This window comes from Dama dama, chromosome 8, assembly GCF_033118175.1.
Source record: "Dama dama isolate Ldn47 chromosome 8, ASM3311817v1, whole genome shotgun sequence".
Classification (NCBI taxonomy): Eukaryota; Metazoa; Chordata; class Mammalia; order Artiodactyla; family Cervidae; genus Dama; species Dama dama.
In genome coordinates, this window is record NC_083688.1 from 37,990,865 (window position 1) to 38,018,042 (window position 27,178).

Below are 27,178 nucleotides of genomic sequence, written 5' to 3' on the forward strand. Positions count from 1 at the left end.
ATTTTTGCATTCTTTGTCTTCAAGATAGTCCCCAATTTGTATAAACTTCAAGCTCACAAAACCTGGAATATTCTGAATACAATATAAATATAAATTCAATATGGAGTATACACAGTACTGTATATAAAATAGATAACTAATAAGGACGTACCGTATAGCACAGGGAATGCTATTCAATACTCTGTAATGACCTATATGGGGAAAGAATCTAAGAGATATTTTTATATGTGTCTGATTCACTGTGCTATACACCTGAAACTAACACAGCATTGTAAATCAACTATACCCAATAAAAATTGAAAAAAATTCAATATGGAGCAAACAACTAATCTATAAAAATCCAAATCTAGAGTGTCAGTGTCACTCATAGAACACCTGAGATCCCAGGTAAGTAAGAGAAGTTGAATGACAAAGAGGAGAGGAGATGAGAGTTAAGTGATAAAGTTAACAGACACCCAGATCTAGATGGGCCAGAGTGACAAAGTCAGCACCTGTCCAAGGTCCTGAGGACACTCACTCACTCACAGGTCATGGTTAGGAGTTTAGATCTTCTCAGAGCAATGGGAGATTGTCAGCACGCTTTAAGCAAGGGAGGAAGTGTTCGAGATGAGGAGCAAATGTGTGAGCAGGGAGACTACTTAGCAGGAGAGAAATGGTGATGCTTCTTCAGGATTTCCCTGCCCCCATGTCTATGGACACCAAGTAGAATCAGCCTGCGTGTGTGGGGAGCCAGAGGTTCACTGGCTCCCTAGAAATCCTTGCTTGGTCAGTTGACTCCAGGGTCTCCCACTGAGCTATACAAAAACTCTTGTGGGAGGTGGAAGGCTTGCAGGCTCTCACCTTTCCATGAATCATTTAGAAGGGAAACGAAAGCCTGCTTAGGTAAAAAGATCCGTAAACTCTAGGTCAGGATCAAATTCCTGTCCCAAACGTAAGATTTCTTTTTTCCCTTCAGGGTGTGTAGGTGTATTTAAAAAGCAAACTGTTTTCATTCAGTCACCGTTTCCTAGCAACCGCCCCCCCACTCCCCAAAAAAAAGCATCTATTTTTCTGAATGTCTGTGAACACCAGCCCAGTGGATCCTCAAGCACGCCTCCAGAAGCACAGAGAGAACAAAAGCGCTGGGATCACCCTGGCTGGTGAGAGATTCTGAAAGGGGAATTTCTTAATAGAACTCAGTCTGAAAGGCCTGTACCATAGATGTGGAGTACAGAGTGGGGACCTGCTGGAGGGTGTAGATATTCTTAAAGGGTGCACTATTCCTATGGAAAATGGGGGCTGTGATTTCTGGCAGAAGGTGGTTTCTATGAAACAGCTAATGCAAGAGATGGCTGACACCTTTTTAGCAGCTCTTTTTTGTGTATTTCCAGCCAGAATCTTGTTTCATTAAAACTCTATAGACCAAAAAGAGGGGTGACTGGCTGAATTCAAATTTAAGCTGAACAGAGTCTGTGCAAATGCTCCTCTTTCAACCGGGCACAATGCATGTAAGTCACTGAACTGGACAGCTGGCAGAAACCCCTCCAATCATTCAATGCTTGTTTTACAGAGAAGGAGACATGAAAACACAGAGAAGCAAATTCACTCGTCTAAGGTGGCTTCACAGGGTCTGCCGAACTCTGGCCTTGTGGAATGGAAGTTGCTAATATTTTAAAAATCTTTTACAGGAATTTTCTGTAGGTCCAGTGGTTAAGACATCACACTTTCACTGCTAAGAGAATGGGTTCATTCCCTGGTTACCAAACCAAGATCTCACAGGCCAAGCAGCGTGGCCAAAAAAAGGGGAAAAAAAAAATCTGCCTATTATGCCACACTGAATGATAAGGGGGAAGGAAAATGGGTCTAAGAGAAAGTTGTCCCAACAACCAAGAGACTCACATTTTATAATTGATGTGTCCGAAATTCAAAGGACTAGCTCAGAATTACAAAACAAGAATAGGTTAAAGCAAAGGCTAAATCTTTTGCTTTTTAAAAAGGCTTCTAAGCCCCACTCCAGTCAAGGAATTGAGGTAGGGCAAATGTTTATCAACAACCGTTTTTCTAATTATTGAATTGGAAGCATGATAACACAGTCTTGCATAAATGCTAGCCTTTATGGAGTTGTGGGATGTTAGGTGAAAGGTGCTCTGGATGATGTTAACCAGCCTCATCACAGTTCAGACAACACCTGAGACTGGGGTGCAGCTGAGCCAAGAGGCTCGGCCATGGCCACAGCAGTCAGCAGTGGGGCCGACTTCACATTCTGGCATCTGGTCTCTCCAGGCCCAGCGCTTTCCCTTGTCTAAGCCACCGAAAACCTTTCTGGCTTGCAGTGTCCTCTCCCAGTTGACTTTCCTGTAGGGCACAACAGTCCTGTCTTTATCTTTACTTCAGTTCCTATGGAATGCTCCAGCTTTATTCCCTTTTCTACACCCCATCCAACGCTTTAGCAGATGAAGCCACAGCAAGTATGGTCCAAAATAATTTAATTGATTTGGTGAAGAATTTGGGCTTCCCAGGTGGCTCAGACGGTAAAGAATCTGCCTGCAATGTGGGAGACCTGGGTTTGATCCCTGGGATGGGAAGATCCCCTGGAGGAGGGCATGGCAACCCACTCCCATATTCTTGCCTGGAGAACACCCACAGACAGAGGAAGAAGCCTGGCAGGCTATAGTCCTTGGGGTCGCAAAGAGTCGGACATAACTGAGTGACTAAGCACAGGTGAATAATTTATTTAAATCAGTGGCATCCAATTATTGTTGGAGAGCTTAATCAAATAAAGCTTAATGTTTATATGCTACAATTTTAGAACTTTTTAAAGCTTTTTTTCCCCAACCATTTTGGAGTAGTGACTTAAAAACATGTGCATAATTTCAAAAGTAGAGAAGGTAATATAATGAATATTCATAGGCCTAAAATTCCAGAGTCAACAAATGTTAACAATTTTCTTAGATGTGTACTAGGCAGGGTTCTCCAGAGAAACAGAAACAATATAGGGAGAAAATTAGTTTATTGAACTGGCTCACGTGATCTTGGTGGCTTGACCAGTCCAAAAGTCTGATGGGGTCAGCAGGCAGGATGGAGACTTAACGAAGAGCTGCAGTTCAAGTCTGAAGGTAGTCTGCTGGCAGAATTCCTTCCTGCTCAGAAAGATCAGCCTTTGTTCTTTTAAGGCCTTCAGCTGATTGGATGAGGCCCACCCACATAAGGAGAGTCATCTGCTTTACTCAAAGTCCACTAATTTAAACGTTAATCTCCTTCAGAAACCACCTGTGCAAAAAAAAAAAAAAAAAAAAACAATCAAAATAATGTTTGACCGCATATATGGGCAGAGTGGCCCAGCCAAGTTGACATATAAAATTAACCATCACAATTTGCTTTAAATTTTTTTTAAAGAAATAAAACACTGCAGATAAAGTTGATATCCCATTTATATACCTATCTCTGTCACCCCATTCAATGGTGATAATTTGTAAAGAAAACTAACTCCTTTTTGTGATGTCAGGCCCCATTTGACTCTATCACCTGGGCTTCAATTTCTGGTTCAAAGCAGGGGTGAGAATTGAAGATATGACCTCACCTTTGTCATCACCATGTGTTTCTACAAGGACCTGCTGGCCATAGAAAGTTGTACACAGGTTCTATAGAAAATGCCATCACGAGCCATGAATCAGGTGGATTCACAGAGAGTCACGATGTTGAATGCACACAGAACTCAAACACATTCAGATCACAAACCATCTGTGTTTGGATGCTTCTGTCTATATAGTCTCATCCACGATTATATGAGCCGTGTCTGTTTTACTTGTGAGTTTATTGCAAGAATAAATAAATGATGAATATTGACAAAAAATTTGGAAGGAATAAGAAATGTCAGACAAACTCAAGGCACAGTGCTCTGGCTGGCAGGCAGCTTTCTGACCTGGAACCTGCTGGATGAGAGGCCTGCTCTCAGATCCCTTCCAAAGCCTAGGACTCCATGACTGGTATTAGGAGTGATAGCATCCTTTACTCAAATTCTCTCTGATTTGCTGCTGTAGCTTCAAGGCTCAGAGAGGCTGGGTCTTTCCAAAGGATAAAGGTGCAGTGTAGCTGCAGTTACCTGCTCAGCTGGATAAGCCTTTAATCATGGAAAGAAGGCTCCTAAAGAAGGAAATGAAAAAGCTCCTGTAAGTCTGATGGAAAATAGCTTACATTTATTGCACTGAGCATTTGGCGGGTTGTACGTCATAGATGGTCTGGATATTGGCAGAGGGGTTAAAAGCCTAAGGAAGAATTTGTTCCCATGGTGTAGGAGACAGCCAGATGATCTGGCCTCTGTTTCCTGCCCCAAAGGCCTCACATGTGGTGCAAAGCAGGATGCTAAATCTCTAGAGAGGATGTTTTTGCCAGCAGCATACACAACTGAGACATCCCTACTCTAGAGCCTAGGATCTGAGCTGAGAGCTCCAGTCTGCGCTGGGCAGGGTATGCCTTTGAAAGGGTTCGACTAGTAAAAGATATGAGTGAGATTCCTTAAAAATATGTACCCAAGGATGCAGCATTTATATTGCAGCCTCTGCTTCTTCTATTGTGAATCTTATCGGTTAAATAATTTATCTCTATCTTTTGCCATCCAAACTTCATTTTAAACACATAAAGAAAACATTAAGTTTTCCCATGGAAATTTTTTTCTCCTGTGGTAGCTTTTCATTGACTTGATACTTTGTTAAGAGGTTGGTGAAAATCAAAGACCATATAAAAAGGGGAAAAAAGGTTATTGTTGGTTCTATTTCATGATTATAGGCATAACAGTAATACACTTTTATTAAAAACCTCAGTATAGTCCCCATTAAATATCTTTTCTCTGCCTACTAAGATAATTATCTTTTAACAAGTGCTTAAGAAATGCTGCAATATGAATTCATGCATTTTACATGTGTGTTTGGAGGTCAACATAATAAAGAACAAACCATAATTAGGAATGCCAGTTCCTCTACATATCTCATCCAAAGAACTGGAATTTCAGAACTAATATAAATATAAACATGTATATACATATATATATGTATGCATATACATACATATATATACAGTTTAATTTTATCCAAAAGAATCTATTTAGGCTACTTCAAATAAAGTGTCTTGAAATTACAAAGCAAAACTTCAATAATTTTTATCCATCTAGAATAGCTTAATGACACAAAAGAGCTTTAGAATCCAAAAGCAAATTTATATCCAGCACAGGAACTTGCCCAAAGTGTTTGGTAAAGACCTTGACCAACAGAACTCTCCTTATGTAACACTGTGAGATTGACCTTGGAGACCCCAGAGTCCTTTTTCCTATATCCAGTCTCTCCTCCCAACTTTCCTAGAGTAGCACCTCTTTCTATTCACCTCCAAGGGCCCTTATTCTACTCTCCCCTTATTAAAAGTCCGTTAGGGAAGAACCTGATAAATATACACTAAAGTGGAATCACTAATACGTTTTTATGTCTAACCCTCCTAATGGTATTTTCATTTTAACAGGGGAAAAAAGCCTTCAAGCTAACTAACACATCTGTACGGCATGTCATATATCTGGAAGTTATCAACTTTAGACATTCTGCCTGAATTTTGCAGGGGCAGCAGGGGAATCTTCAAAGGGGGAGTCAAGGGCAGCAGGGGAATCTTCAAAGAGGGGGTCTCAATCCTTTCAGTTTTGTAGCATCTGTTCTGCCTGTTGGGGTTTATCATACTCCCTGCTTTCCTAGAAATTCAGTTCTATGTGAGTTTTATTTGTTCATTATGGTTGGATACTTTAAATCTGCAGGGTTGCAGAATGGCTGTTTAAATCAAAATGAATATTGATTCAGCTACCAGAGCCATTGGTGACTTCTCTTGTATTTGGTGGAGGAGGGAGGAAATGGGGAGGAATCTTTGGCAGACTGTGCTTCTGTGTCATTCCTGCTAGTTCAATCCTGCTCTCTTGCTTTTAAGGGGAGATTATATTGGCATCAGACTTCGGGAAAATGAATTTGACCCAAAAGGAAGAAGGCAACTCACCTTTCTAGATGATATGGTAAAGAAAGGCATGCTGCCGTGAATCACATCTGCGTTGTATGTGTGTTACAGGGAGGAACAGGATCTAATGTTTGTCATAAATGAGGCTAATCTTGATCCCCTTCTCCCAGAATGTCCTCTTTCTCATCTGTCATCCTAGGATTGTCCACGTGGTCTTTTCAACCCATTAAACTGAAAGCAAGAAGAATGACAATAAAACGTCACGAGACTTTCATTATTTATTTACTTTTAGGAGAGAGAAGATGAAAAAGCAAAATGAGTACATGATGAAAAGTATGACAGCCATGATGTTAAACACCTTTTGATGAGATTAAACTACTATTGTATAGTTCTCAAATGCAATAATTTTTTACCATTCATGGAGAAAACCAAGTAATTGAATAATCCTAAATTCCTGTTATGATACCTGTTGAAACTCAGACTCATGTTATGTAATCAAAGTTACTTCACATAAATTAAAGAAGCTGTGAAGAGATCTAATTCAAGAGAGATTAGTAAGCCCTCAGCCTTTTTATGCTACCCATTTACTGTTCTTGCGCTAAGGAGGAAGACAGGACCACGTGTCTCCCCTTCCTCCCGCCCATCCCTGTCTGATTTCCCCGGTGCTGAATGAGCAGTTAAGGAAGGCTTCATGTTCTATACTACTTCTCTATGCATGTATTAAATAGAGAAATTAAATCGATTAGATAAGTGCTGGTCAAACTTTAATGAGGTCTTATTACAAGACCGTTTTGATTCAGGTCTGGAGTGAGGCTGGAGACGTGCATTCCTAATGAGCAAACAGGTGATGGCGGCACTACCCATCCAGGCATCAATCTACTGATTAGGTTTCAGCAAGTGATTACTGCCTTTCTTTTTTTCCTCCATTCCTTCCCTTCCTCCCTCCTTCCTTCCCTTTCTCTCTTTTTCTTTCTCTTTTCAGTTTGGTTCAGTGCCTGAAAGAAATAATTTCATTGTTACATCTTGTAGAGAATGTTACCATTACGTAGAACCTTGGAATTCATCCACAAACACAAAAACAAAACTGACCTTCCTTCTTCAAACTGAGAAGGAATGATTTGACAGATAAATGGTGAATACACTTAGAAATGACCAGGAAAGGGTGGTCAATATGATAAGAATGAACACTGAATTGGTCCTTAGCTTTTTACCACATAGAAGACAAGTCACTTACCCAAGTCTACCTCCAGTTCCTTGCTTCCACTGGACCCTCGGCGTGGGAGGTCCTTCACCTATGGAAATTCTCCTCATCCTTCAAGCTCAGCTCTGCCGAAGCCACTTCTCTGAGTCTCTAGGGATTCCCCCAACTCATCAGGTGGACACATTTCTGTGATGTGTGACCCTAGGAGCATATTTCTGATGTTGCACCAAATTAGAAATTGTTCTCTATGTCCCTCTTCCTCTACCTTCCCCTTTTTCTATTTTAAAATTTAGGGAAGTTGAGGCCCAGAGAACAGCAATTGCTCACCCAAGGATATAGTACCATGAGTTGTTAGCAGTAACCTAGATTTGAACCCAGATTCCCTGAGTCCCAATTTAGTATTTCATGAATCTATCTATCATTTCTGGCACCCCCACTCACCCACCCAACGCACACACATTGGTCTAGTGGGGGGTTAAATGTAATGCCGGAAGAACACTAGTTATCTCTATCTGAGCATCAGGTTACTGGACCCAGCTGGTGATGCTCACTGTTGTGGGCGTGACTAAAGGGTAGAACAGGCTTAGCAGTGCCATTGTCATCGCCAGGGTGAGCTTCAGTCACTGTCTCAGCCTGATCCTTTGTTCTCTGTGCTCCTGGCTTCCAGGCACACTATGACTTGGCTATCAACGTCGCTTTGCAATGGCTGGATCACTCAGAAGACTTAACTTGGCTGGAGTGGGAGAAAGTGTAAGTTGAATTGTCCTTGTTCCTGGCAGGTTTTTTTTGTTTTTAAACAATGAGTAATGACAGAGGAAGTTTATCACAAGGCATTCTGATTTGAAATACTATGGAGTATTCGTCTCCAGCTAGAAACCTGAAAAAATCTCACAGTCATCAGTCTGACGAAGTCTTATCCATGCTTACATATTTTGCATCCCTGTGAATTGGTTTCTGTCAGATACAGATCTTTCTTGCATAAGATGTTTTGTCTTAGAAATATAACTCTGCTTTATTGTGTACATGTCCTGATTTTTTAAAAAATGATCAGTTTTGTGGGTAAAGCTGCAATCTTTTCCCAAGGACCATCAAACATAACTTCTCAAGCATTTAGCCAGATGTGTACCTGAGTTAAGCAGTTTGAATCACCACTGTTTGAATGCTTGCCAGCACTATTGGCATTTTCTCCCATATGTGGGGCTTCCCAGGCGGCGATAGTGGTAAAGAACCAGCCTGTCAATACAGGAGGCCTAAGAGATGTGGGTTTGATCCCTGGGTCAGGAAGCTCCCTTGGAGTGGACACCCACTCCATCATTCTTGCTTGGAAAAGCCTGCACAGAGGAGCCTGACAGGCCATGGTCCATGGGGTCATAGAGAGTTGGACACGACTGAGCGACTAAGCACATCTATATGTGCCAGGCAGACTCATTCAGCTAGAAAGAACATGAAACCAATGACGCCAGGATTGAATCCCTGGTTCACGAGGCCAGTTGTTTTTTTCTGCTCTGTTGCTTTATAACACACACCTGGTGCTGAATGGTTGGATCAGTATCTAGTTGCAATAAGCAGAAAATCCAGTTTGAATGGACTTAAGCAGGAAAAAGAAAAAGAAGAAGAAGAAGAAAGGGAGGAGAGATTTATTGCCTCTGTATCTGCAAAGTCCATGGGTAGAGTGGCATCAGGCATGGCTTAATTCAAAACTCAAACCAGGTCATCAGGATCTATCTTTTGGCTATTTCCTCTGGGTGGACACAATTTCTAGTTTTAGCCTACTTTATCACAACAGTCAGGCCAGGGGAGAATGGATTTTTAAAAAGCACAGAACTGTATCTCAGTGGCACTGTGTGCTCTGACTTATCTGGGGGTGGAAAGAGGGAGAGAACATGCTGGCTAAATTAGTCCACAGTGTGTTTTCCATCCTTGGAATCTAGGGGCGTCATCACTCCCCTAGAAGCTTATACAGGGGGGAGCTTTATAGGCTTAAACAGGAGGAAGGAAGTTACCCCCAAGCAGTTGCCACAAGAAGAGAAAAGGATATGGGTTGGTAAAACCACAATTGTCCACCATGGTGGCCCGTCCTCTGGGGTTTGATACCTATCAGTTTTGTGAATAAATGCATAGTAAGGAGCTATTATTTATTACTTATGATTATCATCACAACCTTGTCAAAAATTCTTGTTAAAAAGAACAAGAATAAACCCTCCATTCTTATTCATATTCCCCCCTTAGGAAAATGTCATTTCGGGGTAGACCCATATATCCAAACCACAAAGAACGAGAAGCAATGATTTTATCATCTTATGCTGGAATCTTAATGGTAAGGAAAAGAACATTATTTGCATCTATGAAGATTTTGTATTTGCAATATTCATTTTATATTAAAGAATACTTATTTTATTTTTCAACCAATGTTTCTAAATATTTAAAATTTATTGAAATTAAATTTTTCATTTTTAAAGGTTAATAAAAAGACTGACTTCTATATTGTATTGTAAAAAAAATAAGTAAGGGAAAAAATAACACACAAATAATTGATGTTAGGATACTCTGACTTATCCATTTATTTTGAAGGTATTTATCTGGTGCCCATGCTCTCCAGGAATGTGCAGGAGCTGTAATAGTTTTGTTTTATAATAAAAGAAAAGTCATGATATGATCATACATTTTTGTTATTATTTTGTTGTTTAACAGAACAGTATTCCAATTGAGGAAGTCTTTAACATTTATGGGGCTGGCTCTTCTTCCAGTTCTGGTGCTGCCAAGGTAAGGATGACCTGAGACTATCAACATAACGGAATGTTAGAGAGAATTTCTTTATTTTATAAATTGATAATGTTGTATTTTCAGGCATGAAATAACAGCTTCATATCAAAATATATAAAATCAGATGCAGTTATACTTTACTTGAGTAATAAATCTAAGGCGCTTTCACTACATAAAGCACTATACTCATAATAGCAAATGCATTTTATTAATTCATACACAGAGGCAGCCACTTGAGCACCTTAAAGTCTAGATGCTGTCTCTGTTTCGCATTAACAAAAGTTCTCTCTCACTTACACTTTTCATAATATGGGTCTGGTAAATCCAAGTGCTCCTCTTGTATGATGTACCATAACTTCTAGAACAAGGACAAGATCTACAATGTTCATTCTCATGAGAAATTATCTAGTTTACTGCTGCCACATTTCTCCTTTCCACAAGACTGCTTGGAATTCAGTCCAGCTGAAGTACTAAAGATCAGGGAGTCCAGGGTGAGTTCTGACTGTGTCCCTTCCCCTCTTTGGGTTTCCATATGCTAATCTTGAAAAAAAGAAAACAAATAGCCCAGGGTATTCTGAATTATCTTTACTATTAGTTCAGGTTTTGCTATGTATGAATATACAAACATTTACTAAACTTTTGAAATATGGGCTTCTATTTAGAGGTGAACTGCTGATCCCTTTGCCTTTGGATAACCTCTAGAAAAGAGAAGAAGAAGAAAGGGCAGATGGGGTGGGCAGGGTTGGGCAGAGGCGTGGAGTGGGAGGAAGTCAGGGAGGGAAGCCGGGAGAACCCACACAAGGCCTTCTGCACTGTCACTTCCCTTTGTCCCCACCAGGGTTCGGAAGGGAGGCCAGGGCAGGAGCAGGGCTACGGCTGTAGGAGCACCGCCTGCCTTGCTGTCCTACCTGCAGACCATACTGCAAACGGTGGGGTCATATAAAGTCAGGAGTCTACCAGGGCCACCTTAGGACTCCAGCATTTACTCAGAAGTGTCGTAACTGAATCCAGTGGTCCTCTCACCTTAGTCCGTATGTAAGCTGGCTTGGTCTTGAGACTCAAATTCCCTGGATTATGGAGGAAATCAGTACCTCCTCTCTGATCTCCCTGGTTTCAACTCTTCCATTCATTCATTCACTTATTATAGTTGTAGGTGCAGGGATATAAGGGTGGGTGAGTCCAAAAAAATCAGTTTCTCATAGATCTCATATCTCATATTGCAGCTGACATGCTTCCTTGGTTGAGGTATAAGGCACCCCAGGACTAATGCTCCTCAGACACCAAACTCTTCTTGGCTTTTGAAGAAAGACTACTTTTTTGTTTTCTTAGATAGTCAAGCCAACCATGCTGCTTTAATCCTGTTTGACTTTTTTCCTGCAGATTTCTCCCTTCTAGGATTTCCACCTTTTAGGCTTTCCCTTCAAACTACACCCCTCAGCACATACACATAAATATCTGAGCCCAAGTCCCTCTTTTTCAGACACTATGTTTTCTTCCCTTCATCTTCTTTGCCTAGCAGAGGACAAAGGCAGGCAATAGGCAGACCTAGTTGCTTGGTCTCAACTCAAGTGACCAGAGGACAAATATGGAAAATCACATCCTGGAAGGAAGGGCACCGTGAAGCCCTCCAGTCTTAGCAGGGTTATCCATCAAGCAGGTTTGCAAACACGGGTGTCCAAGTAGCTTGGATAAACCAGATTCATTAAAGGGGCCAAAATGGAAGGGAGTAGGGAAGGATAAATTAGGAGTTTGGGGTTAAAATATACACATTAATATATATAAAATAGATAACTAACAAGGGCCTACTATATAGCACAGGGAACTATATTCAATATCTTGTAGTAACCTATAATAGAAAAGAACCTAAAAAGAATATAAATGCATGTGTGTGTGTGTATATATATATATATATATATATATATATATATATATATATATGGAAGCCGAAGTGGTACCCTCTGCATATCTGAGGTTGTTGATTTCTCCCAGCAATCTTGATTCCAGCTTGTGGTTCATCCAGCCCGGCATTTCGCATGATGTACTCTGCAAACATGTCAGGCTGGATGAATTACAAGCTGGAATCAAGATAGGTGGGAGAAACATCAATAACCTCAGATATGTAGATGATACTACTCTAATGGCAGAAAGTGAAGAGGAACTAAAGAACCTCTTGATGAGGGTGAAGGAGAAGAGTGAAAAAGCCAGTTTAAAACTAAATATTAAAAAAACTAAGATCACGGCATCCGGCCCCATTACTGCATGGCGAACAGAAGGGGGAAAGGTGGAAGCAGTGACAGATTTCCTCTTCCTGGGCTCTAAAATCACTGGGGATGGTGACTGCAGCCATGAAATCAGAAGACAATTGCTTCTTGGCAGCAAAGCTATGACAAACCCAGACAGTGTGCTGAAAGGCAGAGACATCACTCTGTTGACAAGTCTGTGAAGTCAAGGCTATGGTCTTACCAGTGGTCACGTATGGTTGTGAGAGCTGGATGGTAAAGAAAGCAGAGCACCAAAGAATTGATTCCTTCAAATTGTGGTACTGGAGAAGACTCCCAAGAGTCCCTTGGACAGCAAGGAGATCAAACTAGTCAATCCTAAAGGAAATCAGCCCTGAATTCTCACTGGAAGGACTGATGCTGAAGCTGAAGCTCCAGTATTTTAGTTATCTGATGCAAACAGCTGACTCATTGGAAAAGACCCAATGCTGGGAAAGATTGAGTCCAGAAGAAGAGGACGTCAGAGGATGAAATGGCTGGATGGCATCACCAGTGCAATGCACATGAACTTGGGCAAACTCCAGGAGATGGTGAGGGACGGGGAGGCCTTGAGTGCTGCAGTCTATGGGGTCGCAAAGAGTCAGACACGACTGGGTGACTGAATAACAACTCTGCATATATGTTAAATAAGCCGGGTGACAGTATACAGCCTTGACATACTCCTTTCCCAATTTTGAATCAGTCAGTTGTTCCATGTCCAGTTCTGTTTGTCCACTAAAAAGATGCACAATGTAAGAATTGTGAGTTAAGTTTTATTGGGGGCAAATGAAGATTGCAGCCCAGGAGACATCACCTCAGATAGCTCTGAGAGACTGCTCCAAAGAGGTGGTGGAGGAAGGTCAATATATAAGATTTTGGTGAAGGGGGAGTTCAATGCAATCAAATGTTTACTTTATGAAAGGTTTCTGCTAGTCAAGAGGAGCTGATGTCTCCATGAAAAGATTTAGTGCTTTTCTAGATATGAAAAGATGTCAGGATCGGGATCAGGAAATCAGTTCCTGAAAATATCTATCTAAAGACCTGTACCACCAGTTTCTCTGAAGCACAGAGTGCTTCACTCTCCACCCTTGAACTCCCTTCAGGGTGTGTTGAAGTTCAACAGCTGTAGCAACATAGGGCTCAATCTCCGCAGAGGCAGATGGCATGCCCTTGGCAAGTGCCAATTTGTAGTTGACAACATAGACTACATAATGACCAACTCTGAAGGAAAATAAATCATATCCTCAGAAAGCAGGTTTTGTCAAACTCAAGTGCACGTGCCCGATACCAAGTGAGGTCAAACAGCCAAAACACCAGAGTTTGGAGCAGAGATAGGTTTATCACAGGGCTGAGCAAGGAGAACATGGCAGTTTATGCTTAAAGACCCAAACTCCCCATGGGTTTCAGGGAAGAAGCTTTTATAGGCAAAAGTTGGAGGGTCAGGCTCCAGGGTGTGTAACCCGCCTCTGATTGGTTGGTGGTGAGGTAACTGATGCTGTTCTGGGAATTTCAGTCATCAGCCTTCCGGCTCCAGTCAGTCTGGGGTCCCTGTGCTTGTGTTCAGCCTACAACTATTATCTTCCACCTGGGTGGTGGTCTTCATTTCTGCAGAAGAACTCAGAGATTTGTATCAGATTGTTATGCGGGTCCCCTGAGGAGGAACCAGGCCCAGTCCTCATTGCCGCCCTACTGTTTCTTTCTGCCTAAGTCACTCCCCTAATTAGTAACTGTTTGAATCTGCTCTTTGGAACTTGAGGAAGGTCTAGGAGGCTGATGCTTTTTTTTTCTACAAACAAGAAACGAGGAACATGGAAAGGATTTGGTGCCTGGTCTCAGGCTCCATAGGATCCTGTTTGGTGTCAATCCCCACCCCCTCTTTTTTTTTTTGATACTCCTCAACCTTGAGTGGAACAGGTGTTGGACCAGCTGGGGAATAATGTTTTGGATAGACTGGTTAATCATAAACTCAACAGAGGAACTTAGTTTTAGGGGTACTGAATTTCAGGGGCTTTCCTTCAAAGACCTGAGTTTGTTTATTGTTACAGGTTATGAGTGTCCTGTACATGAAAGGCTGTTATGTGTAAGAGTTAAGCACGAGGATTCTAAAGTCAGGTAGCCTGGGATCAAATCCCAGCTCTACTAGTTCAAACAGAATAATCCTGGGCAAGTTCTCTAAACTCTAACAGCCTCAATTTCATTTGTAGAAGCAGGACCCAAAAGCTGGGATTGCTATGGGAAATGAGGTGAGTTATATCAGTAAAGCCCTTAATGGTTGGCACCTGGTAACCTCAAAACAATAGCCATGGTTAAGGTTCTGGTACTCGGGAGTTGGGGGTGTGTCTGATTCCCTCTATATTCCTCTAAATCAGGGTTTCTCAACATTTTGAACCAGATAATTTGTATGTAGGGGGTGGAGTTGGGGCTGTTTAGTGCATTGTGAGCTGTTTAGCAGAATTCCTGCCTTCAACCTGAAAGTGTTTGCCTCATATTGGGACTTGAACCCATGTGCTGGGACTAGAATCTGGCCAAAACCCTGCTTGGGACTCTAACCCACATGGCTGGGACTAGAATCAGGCCAAAACCCAGTTTGGGACACTAACCCATATGACTGGAACTTGAACCCAGTCAAAACCCACAGTACCTGGTGTCAGGACCTAATGAAGCTCCGGTTTTTGATGTCTCATCAGAAAGAATCCAGTGAGAGACAAAGCAATGGTAAGAAGTAGATTTACTTAGAGAGAAACACACTCCACAGACAGAATGTGGGCCATCACAGAGGGTAAGTACAGCTGCCTTGAAATGTGGCGTGATTAGTTTTTACGGGTTGGTAATTTCATAAGCTAATGAGTGGGAGGATTACTCCAAATATTTTGGGGAAGCGGTGGAGAGTTCCAGGAATTGGGCCACAGCCCACATTTTGGTCTTTTGATGGCTCCTTGGAACTGTATATAATCATGATGGTGTGACCACTCACCTAGAGCCAGACATCCTGAAATGCAAAGTCAAGTGGGCCTTAGGAAGCATCATTAGGAACAAATCTAGTGGAGGTGATGGAATTCCAGTTGAACTATTTCAAATCCTAAAAGATGATGCTGTGAAAGTGCTGCACTCAACATCGCAGCAAATTTGGAAACTCAACAGCGGCCACAGGACTGGAAAAAGTCAGTTTTCATTCCGATCCCAAAGAAAGGCAATGCCAAAGAATCTTCAAACTATGACACAATTACACTTATTTCACATGCTAGCAAAGTAATGCTCAAAATTCTCCAAGCCAGGCTTCAACAGTATGTGAACCATGAACTTCCAAATGTTCAAGCTGGATTTAGAAAAGGCAGAGGAACCAGAGAGCAAATTGCCAACATCCGTTGGATCACCAAAAAAAGCAAGAGAGTTCTAGAAAAACGTCTACCTCTGCTTTATTGACTATTCCAAAGCCTCTGACTGTGTGGATCACACCAAACTATGGAAAATTTCTGAAAGAGATGGGAATACCAGACCACCTGACCTGCCTCCTGAGAAATCTACATGAAGGTCAAGAAGCAACAGTTAGAACTGGACATGGAACAACAGACTGGTTCCAAATCAGGAAAGGAGTTTGTCAAGGCTGTATATTGTCACCCTGCTTATTTAACTCATATGCAGAGTTCAGTTCAGTTGCTCAGTCGTGTCCAACTCTTTGTGACCCCATGAACCGTAGCACGCCAGGCCTCCCTGTCCATCAACAACTGCCAGAGTCTACCCAAACCCATGTCCATTGAGTCAGTGATGCCATCCAACCATCTCATCCTCTGTCATCCCTTTCTCCTCCTGCCTTCAATCTTTCCCATCATCAGGGTCTTTTCAAATGAGTCAACTCTTCGCATCAAGTGGCCAAAGTATTGGAGTTTCAGCTTCAGCATCAGTCCTTCCAATGAATATTCAGGACTGATCTCCTTTAGGATGGACTGGTTGGATCTCCTTGCAGTCCAAGGACTCTCAAGAGTCTTCTTCAACACCACAGTTCAAAAGCATCAATTCTTCAGGGGTCAGCTTTCTTTATAGTCCAACTCTTATATCCATACATGACTACTGGAAAAACCATAGCCTTGACTAGACAGACCTTTGTTGACAGAGTACATCATGAGAAATTCTGGACCGGACAAAGCACAAGCTGGAATCAAGATTGCCGGGAGAAATATCAATAACATCAGATATGCAGATGACACCACCCTTATGGCAGAAAGTGAAGAAGAACTAACGAGCCTCTTGATGAAAGTGAAAGAGGAGGATGAAAAAGTTGGCTTAAAGCTCAACATTCAGAAAACTAAGATCATGGCATCTGGTCCCATCACTTCATGTCAAATAGATGGGGAAACAATGCAAACAGTGTCAGACTTTATTTTGGGGGGCTCCAAAATCACTGCAGATGGTAATTGCTGCCATGAAATTAAAAGACACTTGCTCCTTGAAAGGAAAGTCATAACCAACCTAGACAGAATATTAAAAAGCAGAGACATTCATTACTTTGCCAACAAAGGTCTGCCTAGTCAAAGCTTTGGTTTTTCCAGTGGTCATGTGAGAGTTGAACTATAAAGAAAGCTGAGCACCAAAGTATTGATGCTTTTGAACTGTGGTATTGGAGAAGACTCTTGAGAGTCCCTTGCACAGCAAGGAGATCCTACTAGACCATCCAAAGGAAATCAGTCCTGAATATTCATTGGAAGGACTGATGTTGAAGCTGAAACTCCAATCCTTTGGCCATCTGATGTGAAGAACTGACTCATTTGAAAACACCCTGAAGCTGGGAATGGTTGAAGGCAGGAGGAAAAGGAGAGAACAGAGGATAAGATGGTTGGATGGCATAACCGACTCAATGGACATAAGTTTGGATAAGCTCCAGGAGTTGGTGATGGACAGGGAGGCCTGGCATGCTGCAATCCATGAGGTCACAAAGGGTCGGACACGACTGAGTGACTGAACTGAACTGAACTGGAACTGCATGGCACCCCTGGGTATGTTATTTAGCTTGCTGATTGAAGGTTTAGTCGAAGTTGACTTGTTTGCTATCTTGGACCCATTTGATTCTCAACAGTTTATGCTGTGTCCTCAGGCTATGTCATTCTTTCAAAAGTTGTGCCCTGCCCCCTTCCCTCCTGTTTCATACCCATTAGATGCCAATAGCTTTCCACCCCTGCCCCTTGATGTGACACCTAAAAATGTCTTTCAGTGTTGCCATGTGTCCCCTAAGAGGCAAAAATCACAGCTAGTTTAGGACCACTTCTCTAAACATTCAAAAATCAAAGAGCTCATCAAGCATCCACTGTATTATTAGGACATGTTGTTGTTTAGTCATGTATCTGACTCTCTGTCTCTGTGACTCCATGGACTGTAGCCTTCCAGGCTCCTCTGTCCATGGGATTTCCCAGGCAAGATGATTGGAGTGGGTTGCCATTTCCTTTTCTAGGCAATCTGCCTGACCCAGGAATCAAACCCTCATTTCCTACATTGGCAAGCAAATTCTTTACCACTGAGCCACCAGGGAAGCCCCTTATTAAGACATACATTTTGCCTACTTTAGATAAATTATCACAAAGGGTATGATATGATTTCAGCTACAGATACAAGCCTCTGAGGGTCCTCTACCCCTGTGGACCTCACAAGGTCCTCCCTGCCTGAAGGACGCCAGCTCAGGCCTTTCCCTTGCGGCTGCACATTAGCTCTCTGCCGGCACCTCCTCTACATCTTAAACAAAGAGTTAGCAGGTCCTCTTAATGAAAACATAGTATTTCAAAGATTAAATTGTGAGAGAGACTTTAAAACAGTCCTTGAGAGTTTAACATAATTTTTAAAAACTGGATTTAACTTCAAGGTGGGGTGGTTAAAAAAAAAATGTTGATAAATGTTCTTTAACGGCTGCATGTGTATGAATAACCTTTGATTCCTCCAGATACATTGTCTCCTAAGCAACAGCTAAAATCCTTCCCAAGCAAAAGCTTAAAGCCCTGTTGAATACTAATCAGATTATGTAGAGGTTTTGGCCACTTGAATTGGCCACTTGGGACTTCCCAGGTGGCGCTAGTGGTAACGAACCCTCCTGCCAATGCAGGAGACTTAAGAAACACGGTTTCAAACCCTGGGCTGGGAAGATCCCCTGGAGAACAGCATGGCAACTCACTCCAGTATTCTTGCCTGGAGAATCCCATGGAGAGAGGAGCCTGGCTGGCTGCAGTCCATGGGGTCACATAGAGTGGTACACGGCTGAAGTGACTTAGCATGCACCACATGGGTACTGTGTGGGCTTGATAGCTTTTTTCAGGACTATCTGCTGCCACCTGGTGACAGAAAGCCATCAAGGACTCAGAACTGTTCAATTCTGTTAATACATTACAAACTTCAAGTTCTACTCGGGAGAGGGAATTTTTTTTTTTTTTTTTGCTGACAGGGAGCCGTTTTTCTGCTGAGAAACTTGGACCCATAGGAAAAAAAAAAAATTAAGAACTTCACATGTGAGAATTATTTGCAGTTGAAAGTGAAGGTGGTGAAGGTGTTAGTCGCTCAGTTGTGTCTGGCTCTTTGCAACCCCATCAGCTGTAGCCCACCAGGATCCTCCATTCATGGTATTTTCCATGGATGAAGAATACTGGAGTGATTTACAGTTAGCTTCAGATAAATGCGTAGAGATTCTACACATTTTCAAACTGAAGGAAAAGGAGCATAAACCTTCCTTTGACAAAGCAAGCAATACAAATATTCTTCAGTTCCATTTGGCAGAAAAAGAGGGAAAAAGGAAAAGGAGATAAAGAGAGTGGAACATTGGACAGAAAGAGGGAAAAGACAGACAGGTAACTGGAGAATGTCAGAATCTCTTCTTTCCTCCTCTCTTCATGAAGCCACACCCCAGTGTCTGGGTACCCGTCACTCCTGTCCATTCAAACTTGCATCTAAAACTCAAAGAAAGCTCTTCAGAGACCAACAGACTGTGTCCAGTCCCAACTCTGTTACTCCCTAGCTGAGTAGTACAAAGAAGGTATCAATCTTTGAAGGGGGAAAAAAAAAAAAGAGCATATGATTGACTCTAGGTTTAGGACTTCAATGTCATCCTCCTTGTAAAATAATTTTTCTTATAAACCACAGAGGGAGCTACATTAACTGCTTGCATGAGTCATCAATTATCAGGAGTCATAGAATACGTGAACTGGATATGACCTTTAAAATACTCGGTTTCTCTCTTCCCCAGTGGACAGGGAAACTAAAGCATGAAAGGCCTGTCTTTTTATTTTTTGGCTGCATCACTGTGCTTGTGGGATCTTAGTTCTCTGGAATGTAGGTCATAGCATGAAAGTGCCAAGTTCTAACCACTGGACAACAAAGAATTCCCTGGAAGAATCTGTCTTGACTTTTCTTTGTGCAGAAATGCATCAAGACGCTGTGCAAGCCAGTTTTCTTTCTTACACAAGGCATGTATCATCCTGCAGGGCTGTTATCACACCTACCCTTGCTCCACACAGATACAAAGCCTCCTTTTAATTCCTTTCTTTGTTCTCGGTCATCTTTCGGAATAGATTATGTGCTTCTTGAGGTTTTGTGTGTGTCGTGCCTGGTTTGGTTGATCAATCGTGTCTGACTCTTCGTGACCCCATGGACTGCAGCCTGCCAGACTCCTCTGTCCATGGGATTATCCAGGCAAGAATACTAGAGTGGGTTGCTTTTTCCTTCTCCAGGGGATCTTCTTGAACCAGGGATAGAACCCAGGTCTCCCACATTGCAGGCAACTTGTTTACCATCTGAGCCAACTCAGCTGGTAAAGAATCTGTCTGTAATACAGGAGACCCCGGTTTGATTTGATCTTCCCCAGTGGGGAAGATCCCCTGGAGAAGGGATAGGCTACCTACTCCCATATTCATGGACTTCCCTGGTGGCTCAGATGGTAAAGAATTCACCTGCAATGAAGGAGACCTGGGTTCAATCCCTGGGTTGGGAAGATCCCCTGAAGGACAACAGGGCAACCCATTCCAGTATTCTTGCTTTTGAGGTTAGAAGCCATCATTCATGCTTATATTTAATTCTTTACAAGGCTGGATAGGACACAAACTCTCAATAAATACGTTTACCATTTCAGTAAAAGCCTGAGGTCAGGAACTTCGCTAGTAGTCATCTCCTTCCAATGCAGAGGGTTCGGGTTCTAGCCTTGGTTGGGGGGCTAAGATCCTACAATCCTCGTGTCCAAGAAACCAAACCATAAAACAGAAACAATATTGTAAAAAATTCAATAAGGACTTCAAAAATGGTCCACATTAAAAAAAAAAAAAAAAAGACTGAGATCAAATCTAGAAGTGCCCAGCTGAGGAGACTATAAACCGTTCTGTCTATAAAGAGAACATTTATTGTATAATCCATGTTTTCTGTCCTTTCTGTCTGAAGTGATGGTTGCCCAGTGACTTGTTAGCACAAGCTCTTGTTTAGTTGATTAAATTTGTCACAATGTATGATGATCCTGGTTATCTAATAGTTCATTGTTCTTTTCTCCTCACTCAGCCCTGGAAAGGCAGGAACCTTGTCTGTCTTACCAACCACAGCTTCCTAAAACAGGGCCTGACTACTGTAGTGCTCGCTAGAAACTTGTTGCGTGAATGAAAGACTGAAGGGACAGTCCTAACCTTGAGTTTCCAACGTGGTGCAACAGACAGTGGGTTATTAACTATCACCACTGGGGGTGTTCTATGCGTTCATGTGCTTTGCATTCACAGATGAGTGAGTCCATAATTTGGCCTTAGGAGGCGTTGGGAGGGTGCCAGCAAGGAAGCAGGAAGCTGGGGTGACAACTGGACCAGTTTCTCAGAAAAGGTGATATTTGAGCCACATTTTAAAGGAAAAGTAGGTGCCTTGAGGCAGAAGAGGAGGAAAAGGCTATTCCAGGTAGAGAGAACCACCTGAAGAGTGCAGTTGTGTGAAAGACCATTCTGGGCAAAGAATGGCCATCAAAGGCAGCATGGGAAGGCACATGACCCATGAAAGATGATCCTTAACGGCTAGTCACGCGTCAGGAAGATGGGTTGGGGAGACAGGCCAAGTCTTGAGACAAGTGCCAAAACCAGCAGCTGCTTACAGCACGAAGTGGGTGCAGCTTTTAACAGTAGGTCTGTTTTCCTTTCAGGTTCCCCGAGCTCCACCCTTCCGCCTCTCGTTGCACCCTTTGGCCATGTTAACAGCTCCCAAAGCCGCAGAATATGCCCGCAAGCAGAGTAAGCCTGTTTACTTCTGTCTCTTAGAGAAATTTAAGTAATACTCAGAGATGCACGTACAACGTGAGGTCAAAGTTGTTATGGTAATAACATCTTTCTGTCTGGGGGAATTTAAAAGAATCAGGAATGTTTATGACTTGATTTCCCTCCATCATTGAAATCAGGGAAGTCATTTATCAGACCTTTTGGTGGTGGAAGCAGAGGACTCTAGCAGGGAAGAATCCAGAACTGAGGGTGGACTTATTTTTAAAAATACTTTAACACAGGTATGACTACTACATGCATCCCTAGGTGTCAAGCTAAGAAGGGCAGCAATGAGCAAAAATGCCACCAGCAGTTCTACAAGGAAAGCAAATGCCATGGAATGGAAATCATCAAAAAATTTATCTTTGGACACACAGTCAAAGAACAAAGTAGGTCTAAACATGCAAATTGAACCAAACTGATACCAGGTGTTTGGGAGTACTTATGGTTAAAAGTCTAGCCTTTGGGTGTTAGATGTTCTGGCTTTGAAACTAAAGCCCATTATTTACCAGCTATGTGACTTCAGGCAAGTTGCTTAACTTGTCTGGACCTTAAGTGTCCTTCTCTGCAAAATGGGAAGAACAATGGTACTTACCTCTTAAGGTCGCTGAATAATTAACTGATATTATGGGTCTTAAGGGATTAAAACAGAGTAACTCCTAAATATTGACCATTATCATCTTTTCATCATTTAAGAAATACTAACCACAGTTAACCAACTAGTATTCTGTTGATTCAAGTAAATGTGTTGAGGAGAGAATCTGTGTTCATATCTGTGTCAAATATTCCTATTCTTGGTCCCTTTCTTACTAATAAGAATTTTATCTTTGCCTGCTTTGTATCTCTGCTGTTTCTGCCCTGCTATCTGATTCCTTGGACATTTATGTTGCAGACTTCAGATAATGGTCAGAGATGGACAAGGCTGGAAGGGAAGGAGAAAGCAAGAAGGGTTCTTTGACATTCCAACACTGTGTTCTCAATTATAATGTACAAAGTGAAAAAGAAAATTTTAAAGTCAGAGAGACCAAGGTGGTCAATATATTAAAAGCAGGGAGAGAATCAGAAAAGTAGCTTAGGCTTGGGGGAGGGGGTGGCTGGGATATTTTAGGATTTTGTTGAATGAGAGACTCTGGATCAACTGAAGGTTGTAAGGTAGGAAAGGGAAAGAGGAATTTTGAAAACAGAATCTCTGGGTTCTGAATTGATCTTGCTTCAGGAAATACAGGGGCTTCCCTAATGGCTCAGCAGGTAAAAAATCCGCCTGCAACCCAAGAGACACAGGAAATGTGGGTTCAGTCCCTGAGCTGGGAATGATCCCCTGGAGGAGGAAGTGGCGACGCACTCCAGTGTTCTTGTCTGAAAAATCTCATGGATAGAGGAGCCTGGTGGGCTGCAGTCCAAAGGGTTGCAAAGAGTCAGACATGACTGAGTGACTAAGCATTCAAGAATCACAAGTGAAAATTGAAATTCCTTTTTATGTAACTTGGTTGCTATACTATGCATTAAATGTGAGTCTCTCAGTAGGCTGAGTCACACAGGGCTCAGGATTTGTTCAGGTTTTCTGAGGCCAACTATTGACTGATTAGAAATATAATCTTATCATAGTAAACCACAGCTTTAAGAACTGCCTGAAATCTTTGGTCATATCAGGCCTTTAATATGTGTTATTCTAGTAGCAGACCAACCATGTTAATAGGAAATATTTACAAAATATTGAGTTTTCCTTTAAAGACATTTGCTATAATGAGATTTGGGCTTCCCCGGTGGCTTGATGGTAAAGAATCTGCCTGTAATGCAGGTTCAATCCCTGGGTCAGGAAGATCCCCCAGAGGAGCAAATGGCTTGATTCTTGCCTGGAAAATCCCATGGACAGAGGAACTTGGCAGGCTACAGTCCATTGGTTTGTGAAAGAGTTGGACATGACTTAGCGACTAAACAAATAACAATAATGAGACTTGAAGGTATAGCTTTTCTAGAATGATATCTTTGTTACTGAAGATCTTTTTGAAGTAGATCTACCTTTTGAAGTAGGTAACAATTTTAAAAATATGAGTTTGGGAATAGCAAACTTTGCTTGCTTAGTCGCTCAGTTGTGTCCAACTCTTTGTGACCCCATGGACTGTAGACCTTCAGGCTCCTCTGTCCATGGGGATTCTCTAGGCAAGAATACTGGAGTGGGTTGCCATGCCCTCCTCCAGGGGATCTTCCTGACCCAGGGACTGAACCTGGGTCTCCAGCATATCAGGCGAATTCTTTACTGTCTGAGCCTTAAGGGAAGCCCTAGCGAACTTTAGGAAGTAAAACAGAACACAGAAAATAAGAAAACAGTAACAACTTCAGAAACAACATCACACACACACATACACACACACACACACACACACACTGGTAATCAAGACTTTAAGCTTAATCATGAAAAAAAACATATCTTTGAAACAGTGATCCATTGCCCTCTGAGGCTCATCTATGCACCCTATGTCCAGAAAATCTAGTTCTTAAGATTACTCATTGGTATGTTATTTTGAAAATATAATTTCATTTCCTGTATGTTTTCTTTCATAGCCATTGAAGACTGTTGGCTTCTTGATGGAAGCAGATCTTTTATTCCCTTTTTATTTCTCACATGGATGTAAAGTGCTTTCCAGGTAGTAGATATTCAGTAGTTATTGTTGATTAGTGAATCAGCAGTGAGTGAGTGGTCCTTAGGTGAGTGTGCTAAAATCACTGTGCCCTGTCCATACTGATTGAGAGGATCATTTCTGGGGACCAGCTTCTCCTATAGGCTAACTGATGCTTGTAAACCCAGGCATGTCAACAGAATAAGTGTCCATCTTGCAGTAAGGCCAGATCCTGAGATGAATCCATCCTACAATTCCCTTCTTCAAGCAGCAGAAACCACATTTGTGAGGGCTTTCTTGCTTTATTGTTGATATTTGTGTACTTCAGGCATCTTTTCCAACTCTTGGGTAATGACTTTCCAAATTAATTTTTCAATTAAAATAGTAGTACTTACAGTAAAAGTTTCAAATTACATAGCAAAAAGTAAAAGAATCCCCTCTTTCCCACACCCTTGTCCTACTCCTCAGAAGTAACAACTGTTAATGATTTTCAATCCAAATATTTGCTGTACATGTACACATCAATATATACATTAATAATACATGCACACCTAACTGATTAGAAACAAGTCAATCAAATAAATAGTGTATTAAGTGTATGAAAGGACTTCCCTGGCGGTGCAGTGGTTAAGAATCCACCTGCCAATGCAGAGTACACGGGTTCAATCCCTCGTCCAGGAAGATGCCACATGCTTCTGGGCAACTAAGCCCATGCACCACATACTGAACCAGTGCTCTAGCGCCCAAGAACTTCAACTGCTGAGCCCATGTGCCTGGAGTCTGTGCCTAAAAATAAGAGAAGCCACTGCGATGAGAAGCCTGAATGCCACAACGACAGGGTAGCATCCTCTCACGGGCACTGGAGGAAACCCTCACGCAGCAATGAAGACCCAGCGCAGCCAAAATAAATAAAAATAAATTAACTTAAAAATGTTCTCAAATGTATTAAAATGCTTTTTAGCTTATTGTTTGAAGACATTTTTTATTTATGTGTTTAATCTTCTTAGTCTTTTCTTTTATGCCTTGTGGATACTGTATCATGTCTTTTAGGTGATGAACATTTTTAAACTGCGAGATATTAATGCCTTAGTCAGAATTTTCTATTTATTTCCAGTCACTGAATTTCTTTAATAAATAAGGGGAAAAGAAGAATTATTTTTTTAAAATCCAGGTATTCTGGAAAACAGTTTCCAAAATTTCTCTTGTGCTGCTTGGTAATCTAATAGCTCATTTATTAGTTAAAATGGATATGAGCAACGCCACATTCTAGGAAAGGTAGAAAAAGAGTGAAAGACAAATAAGAACAAAGAACAAGGGCAAAAAAATAGAAAACATTCACAAATAAGCATCCTGTGGTTATTTAAGAGACTAATTTTATTCTAAGGAAATACACTATAAAGTGTATTATTAACCCAATAATTTCCCTGTGTGGGATCATGTATTATATTTAACTGAGAAATATAAGTCAATTTCCAAATGTCTGAGAATTCCATGGAAATTCTTTTGTGCTCACTTTTATTTTAGCTCATCTTTGTCAGTAACTTGGTATCTGATATTTGACTTTAACTCCCTATAGACTGAAAGCTAATGTTTGTGTCCATTTTAAACTGATGTTTGATACCATAATCATCTTTTTATTCTGCAGGTCACTTAGAAACTTGGAATTGCACCAGGGGAGTTCATAATAAAGTCTCTGGAAGAAGGGAACCATCATCTTAAAATTGCAACTCTTGCCAGCATATTTTTCTTTGCAATTAGCTTTTGATGCGAAGTGCATTGAAGCGTTATTTTGGATGTTGAGCTTTCTTCTCTTAGAATCATGTTGTTTGGCCATATTGTGGTTAATAGCAAGTATGTATCTTATGCTACTTCATTGTGACTGGAAGATGGTTGGCTGGAGAATTTTGAGAATATATACTATTTCTGTGTTAGAGTAGGCTGACTTTGCAGCACATTTTACAAATGTTTAGCACTGAACATTGCAGAATAGTGGAGTAGGAGGCAGTTTTCCAAAGTTTCAATCCAAAATAAAATTAACCTTCATCAATTGCGTTTACTATGTACTCACATGGAAACATTTAAACTCATTTCAATAAAGCCTTAAAAGAAAAATGAATACAGGCTTTCTTTCAATAGAACACAAGGACTACTAAAAAAGAAAAGGTTCTAGTCTTTCAACACCTTTTCAAAATGCCGATTATAAATTGAGTTTATAAATACATGTAGTAGCAATTTGACCAAATGAACCTGAGTGTAAGTTATACCATCTTAAGGTTTTGTTAACACAGAACAGTTTTATTTTACATGTGCCAAAACTGGCATGTGGTTTGTTGACTTTTGTTCAAAGTGGTGGTGTATTTCAATGTGGCATTGTGGCTGGAAAGACCAAGGCAGCCTTTTCCACACTGGTTCAATTACGGCTGTAACTAAGGTTGACCAGTAGACCTGCTGCATTAGGTCTATCCTCTGGTCCTTGTGTATACTGTTGAATTTCACAAGTCCCTGCCCAGCTTTTTTTTTGGGGGGGGGCGAGGGTTTGTCTAGCTCTCCCACATGCAAGGGAACATTTTTCTTTGTAGCTATTGATGCCTCTCCTCTTAACATCTGCAACTTTGCTTTACATGCTGCCCGAAGACTTTCACAGATGGCATTGTGGACATATTGCCAGCTGTAGTTGGATGTCCTTTTAGATTCCCTCCACAGGTCGAGAACCAGGACCCATGTTTGACTTCATCTTCCTGCATACGTATGGGATGACAAAGCGTGGGGGATTGAGTCATATTCTGCCCCTGCATATCTGAAGAGTATTTCTAAAGCAATAGGTTGGCAGCAAGGGAGAAAGTTTCTCAAACAGTTGCCTGGGGCCTTCCTATGAAACAGTAGTGCTTCAGGGAGGGGAAACTCAGGCAAACCATGCTGCTAGTTTTGAAAACAAAAAGCAACCCTAGAAGATGGGTTGAGGGGAGAAGGGAATGAGAGGATCCTGGATACATTCCTGCTCTTGGAGCGTCTGAGAGTCTCGGGAGACCTCTGTCATTCAAGCCCAAAGGGAGATGTTAAAACTCAGGACAAAATGTGGCTATTGACAAAATTTGCTGCCTTTCACTAGCACCTCAAAGTTAAACATTTACA

General features: G+C 41.6%; 1 protein-coding gene across 1 annotated transcript; it reads left to right on the plus strand.

The window, feature by feature from the left end:
- Positions 1-4,057: 4,057 nt before the first annotated feature.
- On the plus strand, positions 4,058-26,045 carry C8H2orf80 (chromosome 8 C2orf80 homolog). The gene is made up of 8 exons (XM_061147933.1): positions 4,058-4,148; positions 5,938-6,019; positions 7,830-7,912; positions 9,392-9,479; positions 9,854-9,925; positions 21,317-21,404; positions 21,696-21,817; positions 25,692-26,045. The coding sequence occupies exons 1-8, from the start codon at positions 4,108-4,110 to the stop codon at positions 25,698-25,700; spliced, it is 585 nt and encodes a 194-aa protein (XP_061003916.1). The 5' UTR covers positions 4,058-4,107; the 3' UTR covers positions 25,701-26,045.
- Positions 26,046-27,178: the final 1,133 nt, after the last annotated feature.